This window comes from Nomia melanderi, chromosome 8, assembly GCF_051020985.1.
Source record: "Nomia melanderi isolate GNS246 chromosome 8, iyNomMela1, whole genome shotgun sequence".
Taxonomy (NCBI): Eukaryota; Metazoa; Arthropoda; class Insecta; order Hymenoptera; family Halictidae; genus Nomia; species Nomia melanderi.
This window is the reverse complement of record NC_135006.1, coordinates 11,862,895-11,877,140: the sequence shown is the minus strand read 5'-3', so window position 1 is coordinate 11,877,140 and position 14,246 is coordinate 11,862,895. Positions and strand designations below refer to the sequence as shown.

General features: G+C 29.5%; 4 protein-coding genes across 15 annotated transcripts in view; 2 read left to right on the top strand and 2 right to left on the bottom strand.

The window, feature by feature from the left end:
• The window catches only part of LOC116427466 (uncharacterized), a 38,675-nt gene extending 36,983 nt beyond the window's left edge, over positions 1-1,692 (top strand). For all 8 annotated transcript variants that reach the window (XM_031977860.2, XM_031977859.2, XM_031977861.2 and 5 more), the window contains one exon: positions 615-1,692. In XM_031977860.2, the coding sequence (XP_031833720.1) occupies positions 615-968 (354 nt within the window). In that variant the 3' untranslated portion in view covers positions 969-1,692. The remainder of the gene's footprint in view (positions 1-614) is intronic.
• Positions 1,345-5,459, bottom strand: mIF2 (mitochondrial translation initiation factor 2). Of its 4 annotated transcripts, none has more exons than XM_031977850.2 (12): positions 5,358-5,459; positions 5,184-5,232; positions 4,778-4,877; positions 4,380-4,693; positions 4,149-4,309; positions 3,863-4,089; positions 3,511-3,781; positions 3,179-3,432; positions 2,556-2,832; positions 2,158-2,322; positions 1,935-2,075; positions 1,345-1,570 (listed from the first exon to the last, which is right to left on the bottom strand). In XM_031977850.2, the coding sequence occupies exons 2-12, from the start codon at positions 5,219-5,221 to the stop codon at positions 1,398-1,400; spliced, it is 2,121 nt and encodes a 706-aa protein (XP_031833710.1). In that variant the 5' UTR covers positions 5,222-5,232; positions 5,358-5,459; the 3' UTR covers positions 1,345-1,397. The 4 variants fall into 4 exon arrangements, with proteins under 4 accessions (XP_031833710.1, XP_031833711.1, XP_031833713.1 ...); XM_031977851.2 differs by having other exon boundaries at positions 4,790-4,877; XM_031977853.2 differs by having other exon boundaries at positions 4,778-4,951; positions 5,358-5,456.
• Positions 5,460-5,542: 83 nt separating this feature from the next.
• beta-Man (beta-mannosidase) overlaps positions 5,543-14,246 on the top strand; it is an 8,969-nt gene continuing 265 nt past the window's right edge. The window contains exons 1-15 of the mRNA XM_031977863.2: positions 5,543-5,725; positions 6,198-6,290; positions 6,481-6,599; positions 6,688-7,341; positions 7,999-8,940; positions 9,031-9,349; positions 11,005-11,034; positions 11,104-11,250; positions 11,319-11,467; positions 11,530-11,735; positions 12,068-12,329; positions 12,405-13,131; positions 13,200-13,628; positions 13,701-13,912; positions 13,995-14,180. Coding sequence (XP_031833723.2) covers positions 5,683-5,725; positions 6,198-6,290; positions 6,481-6,599; positions 6,688-7,341; positions 7,999-8,940; positions 9,031-9,349; positions 11,005-11,034; positions 11,104-11,250; positions 11,319-11,467; positions 11,530-11,735; positions 12,068-12,329; positions 12,405-13,131; positions 13,200-13,628; positions 13,701-13,912; positions 13,995-14,180 — 4,518 coding nt within the window. The 5' untranslated portion in view covers positions 5,543-5,682. The remainder of the gene's footprint in view (positions 5,726-6,197; positions 6,291-6,480; positions 6,600-6,687; positions 7,342-7,998; positions 8,941-9,030; positions 9,350-11,004; positions 11,035-11,103; positions 11,251-11,318; positions 11,468-11,529; positions 11,736-12,067; positions 12,330-12,404; positions 13,132-13,199; positions 13,629-13,700; positions 13,913-13,994; positions 14,181-14,246) is intronic.
• The window catches only part of LOC116427464 (transmembrane protein 245), an 8,244-nt gene continuing 4,934 nt past the window's right edge, over positions 10,937-14,246 (bottom strand). For both annotated transcript variants that reach the window (XM_031977846.2, XM_031977847.2), the window contains 3 exons: positions 14,084-14,198; positions 11,546-11,760; positions 10,937-11,461 (listed from right to left, as the gene is read on the bottom strand). The gene's annotated coding sequence lies outside the window, so the exon portion shown is untranslated. The remainder of the gene's footprint in view (positions 11,462-11,545; positions 11,761-14,083; positions 14,199-14,246) is intronic.

Genomic DNA, 14,246 nt, shown 5'->3' with positions numbered 1-14,246 from the left:
TGAGATAAAGACGATATTTTGTGAAACCAACTCGACGAGAAATCACACGTACATCGAGGAACAAAGCTGTTTTATCTCAGTATTTCTCAGATTGATGCATTATACGAAGTATAATATTAAATATCAAATTTCATAGTTTTACTCTACGAAATCAAGTGGTGAATGAGGGTCACCTCTCGAGTGCAAAGGGTTAATAATCTGTTTGATTAATGACCATTTTTCTGTTACATAAGCTTATCAATGATTATTATTGTATACATCCATTTTATTGTCATACTATGTCGTTAATTTTGTATATTGTGTACCATTAAAATTTGACTAATGTTTGGTTTTCCATATTAAATTCATGATATAAATTACCACTAGATTTACGAGCCAATTTGACCCATTGAATTTTATAAACATCATTTGGTAAATGTTTGGGTCGATTTTGATTGACTCAATCACGTGATTATGGTTCCTAATCATTTTTAAACATTTGATTTAGATCTAAACGGACGAACGTCAATGTTTCTGGGAACAGTAGAATAAACTGTACCATAAATATCCGTAAATCTAGTGTTAAGGAGACTTAGGTTGATCGTTATTAACGAATATTTTCATGTTGTTCACAGGACTGCGAAGGAGGTCTGGAGATACAAACTCCACATGGAGAACGGTGGGGACGTGTCGGCCATCTTCCGGGTGCCATTTTGGTGAACACCGGCGACATCTTGGCGAATTGGACGAACAATCAGCTACCAGCGCTTCGACATCGCGTCGTTGTTCCGGAACACTGCGGCCGAGGTCGTCATTCCATTGCCTTCTTCGTCCATCCAGATGACAACACACCCATTGAACCACTGGATACCAAAATCGCGATACCTAATCAAGAACCAGCGCCGTGTCGTTTACAAAAAAAGAAACGCGGAGTGCTGACCGCGTATCAACATCTGCAGCGTCGTCTTCGAGAAACTTACGCCTCTTAATACTGTTGACTCTATTATACGTTTTTTGTTCCCCTCGAACCAGAATGGTCCAAGTAACACAACCATTGAATATTGAAAACGAACGACACGCGACGATGGATTAATCTGATTGGGAAACTAATCGTCTTATAATGAAATTGACGATAAACAAAGAAGGGCATGATCGAGCAATTAATGTTGAAACGATATAACACGCCGTTTCAAATGAGACAGGAATTCCATTGGTAACTTGTAAGAACTGCGACGATGATGATGATGATGTTGCATCACGAAGGCAATAATAAAGAAATTTGTACTTACAGTTTGTAAAAAGGCATTTTATACAAGCGAATTTAGATTTCCCAAGTACAAGAAAGAAGATAGGATTTTTTTTCCATTTTATATTTAACGGGCATTGTTCCGTAGTCACTTAAATACAAAAACATCGATTCAGAATCCGATATCCCACATGACTTTCGGACGCTTTTTCTGTAATGTGACACAGACTATAGTATCTCCAGGTTGGAATGACACAGTCGGATCATCGAATCTAAGGCCGCACTCGACGTTCATTTCTATTTTCGACACCTCGTCTTTCAAGTGTCTCATTGACACTAATTTTCCTGCAAAAAAAAGTATTTACATATTATTCGACACTTGACTGATACACGTACTATACAAGTATTATTATTTTAATGTACATCGAGAAATTAAGAGAAGCAAACAATAAAGATGAAACAATTGATACTGTCTTTTTTTCTTCTTCATTTGAGAAAACGAAATACTGTCTAGCTTAAAGAATATCAATAGCAAAAACCATAGTGTCAATTCTTCCTACATATTAATATTAATTGTCTACAAATTAACTGCACTATCCTCTCATTAAATATTATGTATTGAAACATCGTCTTAAGTCTTGATATAATTACATTCATATTCGTAGTTAACTCCGAATAATCTAATATTACATTATGTTACATTATTTACCTTTATATACAGTTTCGTTATCCCTAATTAAATGGTACATTTCCGAGCTTTTCAGAACACCTTTTGTACAACGACAACCAGCAACTTTTACTTTTTTATTCTTTTCGTTAATCTCGAATTGTTGTAGCACGGTTGCTTCGCCTATGTTTAAAGAAAGAAACAAGAAAATTATGTTTTGCAAATGGACACAAATTCTTATATTTTATACAGATATTAACAATACCTATTATTTCTTCGATATCAACGATAGGTAATCTATTATGGATTTCTTCTTTAAGATTATCTACAAGTTTATATATCACGTTATGCTGCCGAATGTCTATCTTTTTCTTATCTGCTTCTTCTTTTATGCTATGTGGTAAATCCACATTGAAACGATAAATAATTGCTGAAAGTATACAAATTATAGAAAATAAATGATTATTAGGTAGGCATAAGAGTATTTAGTAATGTATCACAGAAACAACTAATTCAACATATTTCTACTTGTATAAAACATTAATAATATCCTAATTTGAAATAGATAACAACTAAACATATAAAATAAATTAGACTGTAGATTGTTATACTTCATTGTATTAATATCCAAAACAATATGTCTATTACTTAAATAATATTTACCATTAAATACATTTGCTAATTCTAAATCTGTCTTAGTGACAGCTCCCACTCCATAATGAACAACATTTAATTTACATTGATTGTCCTCTGAATATGCATCAAAGGTATTCAATATTGCTTCCACGCTTCCAGAAACATCACCTTTTATAATACAATTGACTTTTAAATCTTTTTCGACTTCATTCCATTGTTTTCTTTGTAAATCCTGTTTCATTTCGCGCACTGTAGGGTGCATCTTTCCAACTTCCGTTCTTATTGCTATGTATCGTTTATATTCCTGTCAGTAAGAATCATGTATAATTGAATTTTGAAAACACAGTTAGACAAGAAAGATATTTATTACTTTATTGCTTTAAGATACGATTTCTTTTAGTGTTTAAAATTCATTGCCACCTTCCCAATAGTTTTTTAATGATATTTGTATAAATTAATTTTTACAGACACATTTCTTATATTATCACTACTGGTAAACTAATCACTGAATTTTCAAAGTTAGAATTTTATGTAATGTATAAATCAAAGAAAAGAAGATAAAATAGTTTCATAGTCATTTGCTATCAGTTTTCTGGGTGTTAGAAAGAGGACAAAATTTTCCATTAGATTTAATATACATATAATAATACCTTCAGATGGTCTTCGTACTTCTTAGAAGCACCCTCTTCGTGTACCTTAGATAAATTTGTATTATACTGAGTTTGTCTAAATTTTAAAGCTAATTTCAACTCTCTCTCATTTACTGCTTGCAATATTTCACCTCCAACTGGAGGTAGTGCTTTCCATCCAATAATTTGTACTGCTTCTGATGGTTTTGCTTCCGAAACCAAAGTACCATTTTCATTAAACATTGCTCTTACTTTGGCCCATGCCATTCCTGACACTATTAGAAATAACAAACTTAATTAAAGTATGTCAACAAATTGTACGTCATTACAATTCTAACATGATTGCTTCTTACCTAACAAACAACCTTTCTTTAAAGTTCCACGTTTAATTAAAGCTGTTACCAACATTCCTCGCCCTATGTTATTAGTACATTCAATAGCAACACCCTCCACTAATCCAACAGGGTCTCCTTTCAAATCCATTAATTCAGCTTGTAAGACTATAGCTTCTGTTAAATTTTCTAAATTGGTTCCCTTTAAAGCTGAGATGTTAACACATTGCACATCTCCACCAAGGTCTTCGACTACTATATTATTTTCTGCAAGCATTAGTTGCGTTCGTTTCTAAAATAGAAATGACAAATGCCCAGTTTGCAAAAATAGATTTGATTTGTTTAATATAATTTTACCTCAAAGGCAACTTACAATGTCGGCATTGGCTTTGTCAATTTTGTTAATAGCTACAATAACTGGAACACCTGCATCTTTTGCCATTTGTATACTTTGTAGAGTTTGTTCTTTAACTCCATCATCAGCTGCTACTACTAATACTACAATATCTGTTACATGTGCACCTCTGTAGCGCATAGCAGAAAAGGCAGCATGACCAGGAGTATCCAAAAATGTTACTCGATCCCCAGACTTTAATTTTACTAAAAATATCATATCAATCTTTGGTATACACAACTTTATAACAAGTAATTATGCTTACCATCAAAGGCACCTATATGTTGCGTAATACCACCAAACTCTGTATTTACAACTGATGTATTACGTAAAGAATCCAACAAAGTAGTCTTCCCATGATCAACATGTCCCATGATTGTTACTATTGGATGTCGTTTTACTAGTACAGATTCATCAGGTGGAGGACTGCATAGAATTTGTTAGTACAATAAAAAAAATATATATTAATAGTACAAAAATATTAGCTTTACATTACCTTCTAATAATATTTTCATATTTTTCTTCTTTTGGGCTGTTCTGTGTTAGATTTATTCTTTTAGGTACACCACCTAATTTTTTTACGATACTAGTTACTAAATGTACATCATTTAAAACTGTATTTGGTGTGCAATTGTTGCTCCAACCCATTATATAAAGAACATCAATTATATCATTCGTATTTCTTTTGCAGGAAGTTGCTAATTCTTTTATTGTTATATTTTTCCATACTTCTATCGTAGGAGCACGTTTCTTTGTATTCTTTGCATTGAATACATAATTTTCAATATTTTCGTTTGTTAGTTTTATCGCCTACAAATAATATATTATATTTTACTTTATATAAATATCAATAGTTATTAAATGAATAATTAAAAATATGGACTAATACCGTACATTTCTAGGTACCTTTTTATAATATACTGATGTAGTATGGTAATGTTGGTGCTGAGTAGATAATTCATACCACACAGGTATGAACAATTGCTTCAATGGACTAAAATGTTTATACAAAACTTAATCTGATTTATTATGAATTATATTTCATTTATTAATTGTCTCACAGATGTACTATTTTTGGAGAAAAAATTATTGTAGAACTTATATACATGACATACTTCATAATTAATGTTTGTAATGATCGTTTGAATATTTACTACAAAGTTAGGTTATGTTTACAACAAAATGCAATTAAGCTTGTACTTAGACAACTTACTGATTTACACAAATATATAATTCTGTAGATGTACCGTGCAATTAAAATATATAAACATTTACAGTTTATATTAAAAGTTTAACTTACGTAAATTGTGTATATAACTTAATCATGGAAGCAGCCATATTTACTCCATCTAGAATTGCGAATAAATAATTGCACATACATGTGTTACATTTACTGTACTTCAATATAAGAGCAAACTTATAATTAAATAATATTTTTGTGTTTTACAAATCCGATTACGATGAAAATACATACATGTACTGGAGTCTCAAGAATCACGAGTACTTAATCCAACAAACTTCAATACATGTATACAGCATATAAAATTTAGAATGACACTCTTAATTGCTATCTATTTTATAGGTATATACTATTTTTTACAATATTCTGCAGATATTAATTCATTAATTTATTAATTCTTAATTAGTAATATTGTTTCATATAATATGGAACATGTTTTTATAGATGTAATCTTATAGTAATACGTAACATCTAAACGCGTTAAAAACCTACAATAAATATTGTTGAAAATAAAAAATTATACGTAGACCAATAGAATGACAGTGTCATCTACCGATAAATGAATTTAATACATTGGACAATTACCGCAGATGACACCACAGGTATGTTTTAATGCACTGTTATTATATATTAAAAAAAATTAAATATTAGTTAAACATATTACAATTAATCATTATAATTATGTAATAATATATTAGAAGTATTCAATAAATAATTTGAAATAGTTGGAATAGATATTTGATTGTACTTTGCATGGTTTTTCAATATTACTTTTTAGATGTATAGGTTTCTTCTCAAATGAAAGAACTGATACGCAATGCAATGATGATTATGCTCAAAGTTAATTTCAGATAATATTAATATGGTATGCACCTTTCGATAAATTTATGTTTTAGACGTTTCAATGCATATATCTATATATATATACATATATATGTCTTTTGAAACTACAATTAAACAGTGATGTGGAAAAACTTTAATCTACAAACACATAGAAACCTTAAACTTAAATTACGTTTCATCGTGTATAAAACGATTTATTAACATTTACTATTTTAAACAAACGAAATTAAGAAGGAAAGATGTCAAACAGTATGGAGCAAGATAAACCAGAAATGTTGGCAGCTAAAGAAAAAGAAGAGGAGGAAATGAAACGAGAACTACTCGGTAATTAAGTGTTCTTTTAATACAATTAACCTTGGAATTTGTTTCAATCATATACCACATAATTTTATCAAGATTTTGTAAAATATATTAATAAGTGGTACCTTTTGCTTAAAACGCAATTGAAATTTATTTTATGAATAAGTATTTCCATGTAAAAATTGAATGATATTAAAAATGATTTATTTTACAGATATGAAAATGTATGAATCATGGTATACATACAAAGAAATGAAACAAATTTTGGGTTTTATTAACGAATCCAAGGATATGGCAAATGTGAAGATGAATGATGAAAAAAATGCACAAAAAGTTAATATATTAATAATTGAAATTTATTTACATTTATTAATAATAGGTGTATTTTATTATATACATATTTCATAATTACAATTTTTAGGAATTATCACATACTTCTAATGAGGGTACCTCAGAACTTATGCTCAAATCAAACCTAATGCAAGAATTGGAAATACAGGAAGATAATGATGTACCCAAGTTGATAAATTCACATAAATCTAACCATATTTCACCGATACATGGTCAAATATCATCACACAATCATGGTAGTCCTGAACATGCTGGACATGTATCATCAAATACTGATTCAAGGAATTATCTCTATAAAAACAAAGCTTTAGACAATGATGACATATTCGACAGATTACATGATAATCTAAATATGAGAGACACTTATTCTCACAGTCTAAACAGATGTGTTTCCTTAAAAGAAAAAAACATTTTACAGGATCCTCATAGTACAAATAATACAGAGATAAAAATAGATTCGCATTCTAACAGTCAGAAATTGGAACAATGGCAGATTAATCCACTTGATTCCTGCATTAGTGAAAACGATGTGCCTTTACGAGAGCCAGAGCGACCAATAGTGCAAGATCGAATGCCATTCAAATTGTGCAAAGATGCAGAAACATCAGAATCACTTGAAAAACTATTAATCGCATTAAATATTCATTTGAAACAAACAGCAGAATTGTGGCATAGTTGGCATCGTACTGCTGATTCTAAGTTTCAGTGGGGGTCACCCATTCAGGTGGGTACCTCCATTTCTTATAAATCGTATCGTTAAGAGATTTCAGGAAATATTTCGTTATTTGTATAACAAGTTGAAATGTTCTCAGTACAACATTGTGCCATGGAAAAATATTGTTACATTGTATTCTCATACAATAATCAAGATTATGTATAATATGTGCAAAACTTACATCCAAAAATTTGGTATTTTTTAAATAATTAATCTGATACAGGTTATTGATATTTTCCTTCAGTGTAAAATGTATAAACATAAACATCATTTCTTTGGCATAAGCAGTATCTAATGATGTTTTTTTACAATTAGAGAGTATAAAACTTGTGATCAAATTTAATTCGTACATATTATAAATACTTAAGCAAAGTTTCTTGTATGATCTGAATTTTCTTTTATACATATTTACTGACTCGAGAAAAGTAATACTAATATGCTCTTTATACAAAACAATTAAGATTTGTGATCAGTGTTTTTTATAAAATATTGTAAAGATGGCATTTATAAAAACATGTGTATACATAAGTATTTATAAAGAAACAGTAATTAAAACTGTAAGCTATAAACCCATTTTTGAATAAATATTATTTCTGTAAAAAAGTGAATAGTTGTCCACTTTATTCTGTCTAATGCAATTCTAATCCTTCTTCAACGTTTCTGTAGGTGGGAGTTACTAAAAGTAGTTTGGATACAAAATCATTGACAAACAGTAGAACAGAAGAAAACCAAATGGAATGTACAGACAAATATAACAGTCAACGACCTAATAAGCGTAAAGCAACTTTGGTTGTTTCTTCTTCTAACGCAACAAATTCTAGCGACGAAGATGAAAAAGTAATTAAGAGAAAGAAGACTTATGAACCATCAAACAGAATATTACGATCTTATAACGAGACACGTGTTACCGCAGGCGAACAAAGTCAATGCCTCGACGATGAAAATATTAACAAAAACATTACAAAAACTAAAAATTTGAAAGTGGAACATAAAGAACGTCAATGTTTATCACCTGAACTACTTCCTTCTTATTCAAGAAAAATTACTCCCCCAAATATTAGAAAATATATTAATAAAAAGAAAAAACACAATATTAGTCTTCTTGTCAGTACTTTATCTGCACATGATACTACAGAAGAACAAAATACTACAAATTTAAACTTTAAACAAAAAGATAATATTCTTACAAATGAAGAAATTCTTTTAGAATTAGAAAAAGATGATACTATAAATAATATTAAAGTATCTTCAGAAAATACAGAAATCAAACCTTTACCAACAAGAGGTCTTTCACATAGAATAAAAAATGAGTGTATGATTTTAGAAAGAATTCAAATGGAAAAACAGAAGAAGCTGCTAATTGAAAAGGAAAAAGCTCAAAAAAAAGAGGATGAAGAGAAACGAAAAAGAGAAGAATTTTATAAAAAACAACTGGAAGATAAAAAACAAAAGGAAAAACAAAAAGAAGAAAAAGAAAAGTCTAGGGAAGACAAGAGTAAAAAGTGGAAAAGTGTAATTAACGCGAAATCTCACAAAAAAGTTGGTGAAGAATGTAGAGAAAAAATACGTGGGTTACGTGAACAAAATGAAAATGAAACATTATGTCAGGTAAAAATTTGTTAACGGTTTTTCTTAATAATATTTTTTATGTAAAATATAGGATTAACTTACATATATTTTATATTGTGATTTTTATAGGACAACATGTTAATAACTAAAAGAATGGATAGTATGAAGGATAATATATCAAATTATGTAAATTGTCCCATTTGTAATAAATGTTTCCCAAGTGATAAAATAGAAACACATGCAGCTGGATGTGAACAATACATAACTGATAATGAAGATGAAAATAATGCTAATTTGATGCAGAATAGGATTGTATCATTAAATGCTAACAGTGAAGAAATTCTTGAATGTGGTGTATGTCTAAAATACAGGACAACTAATGATGCAAATTACGAACAACATATTAATAATTGCTTGCAGAAACAACACCAAGAGGAATCGATTTCTGGTAAGAATTTTCATAAAAACAAAAAGTTATACTTCCTTAAATTGAAATTATGACAAATTTGTAAACTATTCATTGATTCATATTAATTCTTTTCAGAATATACAAATACTGAAATTGATAATATTCTTCACTCACCTGTTCGTTGTTACAAACCGATTAGTGAACAAACAGATTCTGAAATAGATTATAGAAAACAGTTTTCATCAAATAGCAGAACACAAATACATTCCAGTAAAAAGAGGAAACATTAAGCAGATATTTCTGTCTAAAAATTGACAGAAAATGTAAATATGTATTTATACATTCATATACAGAATACAACAGTGCTTGTATGGTATTGTTATATTATTCTGTTATATGAATAAGGTGAAAGCGTAAATTCTAAGCTCTTTTATACAAAATCAATGCATAGGAAATGCAAAACGTAAATGCGATTTAATACTTTTCATATTTATTTAACGTTTCATACACAATATGCTGTTATGTGTTGTTAAAATAAGAATTGATTATTTCGAATTAAAATTAAAGTACCTTTACTGATTTTACATAAGAAATTATAAAAAAACTGAAACACAAATTAATGAATTTTTGGTAAATTAAACATCTTCGTATTTTCCTATGTTCTCTGCACAATGAAAATTAATTATTGTATGTGCACAGTAGTGCACAAGTTTCTATTAAAAAGGTTCGCAATATACGTTTACAAAAGAAAACGTAAAATTGTGTTGAGCATTTAACTTCAATTTTTATAAGTCTCAAATTTGTACTATATAATAGAATGTATTTTTATACAAATAAATGTTCTTGTTTTTAAATAAAATGCTACATTTGCATATATTATCTCATCATTCCTATTTTCTGATAATATGAGTCTGACCACAACAGACTTGTATTTTATTATATTAAATTTTCTCATATGTTTCTTTTATTTTGTTGATATATAATGAATGCACAGCCGGCCTTTAGCAAAGAGATAAGGCCCCCTCTACATCTATTTATTTCCTCTCCTTCAGTTGCTGCACGAGCGCCACTATGAGCCGGTTAATTACCACTACAAATATACTTGTACAAAAATTTGAATATGTACTACATAATAATATCTGAGCTGTTCATGGTAGGAGGGTTGTTTAGAGTGGAATTCGTGCAACTTGTGCAATAAGTAATGGAGGTTTACCTGGTCAACGGTCAATTATTGAAGGAAAAGTTAACATTTCTGTTATTATCGAATTATGTAATTAAGTAAATACTTATATACCTGTGATCTATTTTGATCTATATTCCTTTATCTCACTGGAAGCTTTATAATGCCATCTTATCAAAACTTTTGCCAAACTCAACATTGTGGGCAAAACGTGAAAGAAGCATATAGGACAACCTAGTATTAGTGATCTACTGATGTGACAGTTTTATAAATTGTAATTTAATATTTATATTTACACTGTATTATCAAGAGAATAAATATATTATCTTGAATATAAACATGAAAAGTTTCCAACTTTTTATAAGTTTATTTTTAATTGCCGGCACTGTTTCATCCATAACTTTAGATGGGCCATGGTTAGGTATTATGAGATATTTAAAGCTAAATATTTTTATAATAATTTTAATTTGAACATGTAATACAGATGTATACACATATTACATTTTTTATTTAGGTAAAATCAATGCAGATCAATCTCAACATGGTAAGTATTTAGTTTATACATATTATTTCAATATAACAAATAAAAAACTGTCATGTAATCATTTTATAGAAATTCTATTTCCTGCAATTGTACCAGGAGGAATTTATACAGATCTGTATACAGCAAATATTATACCAGATAATTTTATTGGAAATAATGACTTGAGCAACCGATGGGTTGGTAATCGATCAGTTACCTATACTAAAAGATTTAATGGTAATTAAACATATCATTATGTTTTCATGCAGTCTCTCAAAAAATTATATAAAATTGGTATTTTGTAGTAAATAAAACTTTACTGAGTGCTCCCAAAGTAATGTTAATATTTCATGGTTTGGATACATTCGCCACAATCTTGATAAATGCTCAGGAAATAGGAAGAACATCGAATATGTTCATAGAATATACATTCGATGTGACAAATTATCTTAAAGTAAGAAGTACATTTTATTGTGAAACACAAATACTAGTAAATAATGAATATTCATTTTCTAGAAAGGAGAAAACTTACTTTCAGTTTCTTTTGATTCTGCTGTTAAGGAAGCTGAAACTTTGTATAACGCACAAGCCCTGAAGTATATTGTTCCTCCAGTATGTGTACCAAATACTTATAATGGAGAATGTCACGTTAATCACATAAGAAAAATGCAAGCAAGCTTTTCATGGGATTGGGGTCCAGCTTTCCCTTCCATGGGAATTTGGTATTACATTCCTTCTCTATTACATCTGTTTCATAATTGAACATATATATATATATATATATATATATTAGCATTTCAATGGTTGCATATTTCGCTCATTGACTGTTACTTGTTGCCAGTGTCTTTTGCATGGGTCTTACTGACTATTGTTGATACTGTTTGCAAGCAATAAAAGCAGAAAAGATGAAAAAATGTATTTAACAATTGTTGCAATTAATACATAATGAATAAAAACAAAACACGTGCATAACGGCGGCCGATAACAAGCAGCAGAGCAAAATCACGTCAATGTGACAGCGGCTATCAAATATGTTAATATGAAAATATTTCAGGAAAAGTGTGGAGCTAATCCCTATAAATGATATCTTTATTAAATATATTACAACAGATGTTCTTCAAGAAGAAAATTTTTGGAATATCAATGTGACAATATACCTTGAAGTTACAAAACAGCAAAATAATTCCTCTTTATCTTGCCAAATTTCATCTGTTCTTCATGTTAATGAACAGACAAATATTGATAATTCTAGTACTATTATTTTAAATGCAAATAATTCATCAATAGAAACAATTATCTCCCTTAAAGTACCTGTGGTATGTTAATGATATTAGTTTACTATATGTATAAGTAATTAAAGTATGCCATTAATACAGAATTTCTTATAATAGGAACTAATAGATAAATGGTGGCCAAATGGTTATGGCAATCAAACTCTCTACACATTAACAACAACTGCAGCAACGGATAATGTTATAAAAAAGAAATCAGTGCGCATTGGCTTCAGGACAGTAGAACTTGTACAAAAACCTCTTAAACGAGGATTGAGTTTCTACTTTCAAATAAATGGCATTCCAATATTTGCAAAGGGCAGTAATTACATTCCAGCTAGTATTTTTCCGGAATTAAGCAATAAAGTGGACACGGTTAAACATTTATTAAAATCAGCGAAAGTAGCAAATATGAATATGCTTAGAGTTTGGGGTGGTGGTCTGTACGAATCGGATTTGTTTTATAAGTTGGCTGATGAATATGGAATCATGATTTGGCAAGACTTTATGTTTGCATGTGGAATGTATCCAACTACAGAAAAATTTCTTGATTCCGTCAAGGACGAGGTTGTTCAAAATGTACAGAGATTAAAAAATCATCCTAGCATTGTCCTCTGGGCTGGTAACAATGAGAATGAAGCAGCTTTGTACGGAGACTGGTACGGGACAGGAATTTCGCGAATATATAAAACTGATTATATTAAGCTTTACGTAGATTTAATAAAACAGGAAGTAGAGCAACTGGATTCTACTCGACCTTTTGTAGTATCTAGCCCTAGTAATGGATTACATACAGAAAAGTATAATTATATTGGAGAGAATCCATATTCAAAGTTATATGGAGATGGTAAAATATATTTCCTTATAATTGAAATATTAATTTAATGTGTTAATCTAATAAGGTATTATTTTTAGTTCATTACTATAACTACTTTAATAATGGATGGGATATGCATCAATATCCTCTTACGAGATTTGCATCTGAGTATGGTTTTCAATCACTACCATCAATTTATACCATAATTCCAGTTACAGAAACAATTGTGGATTTAAACATAAATAGTAATTTCATGAAACATCGTCAACATTTACCATTAGGAACACTGTATATGAGAGATCTTATTTTAAAGAATTTTAAGATACCCGAAACTGGAAATAGAGTAAAAGACTTCTCAAATTTCATATATTTAAGTCAAATTAATCAAGCCGTTTCTATAAAGATACAGACGGAATTTTACCGACAGTCAATGTCTGAATTAAATGAAGTAGGTGAAGGGATGACAATGGGGGCATTATATTGGCAATTAAATGATGTTTGGCAAGCTCCATCATGGTCTTCTATAGGTAATTGAACAGAGAAAGAAAATATTTAAATTTACTTTAATATCATTCACTTTATTTCCTTCTTTTTTTTAGATTTCTATGGACGATGGAAAATGCTTCATTATTATGCTGTAGACTTCTTTGCTCCTATTATAGTCACATATTATATTCAAGAGACTAATTCTCCACTTTATATTGTTTCTGATAAATTATATCCAATAATTAATACTACTCTGGAAGTCAATTTTTATACATGGAATACCATGACACCTGTACAATCATATACTTTTCACAATTTAACTATAGTAAGTATATGTGTATTAGAAACTATGTTGTATGAAAGAAGATGAATGCATTTATATAAAAAATTCACAAATATTGTTTTAGAAATCAAATGCAGCAACCAAAATTGATAATAACTTGTTCAAACAATTCCTAAATTCCACATCAGAAACAAATTATATTATAACACTTACCTTAAGAGATAAAACTGGATCACAGATAGCACCCAGAAATTATATATATCCAAGTAATGGGTTTAAAACTGTTACTCTTCAACCTGTAGATATTTCCGTGAGTACATACATAAATCTGTAAATATAAGTAAATGATAGATACTGTTACTCAATTCCATACCTT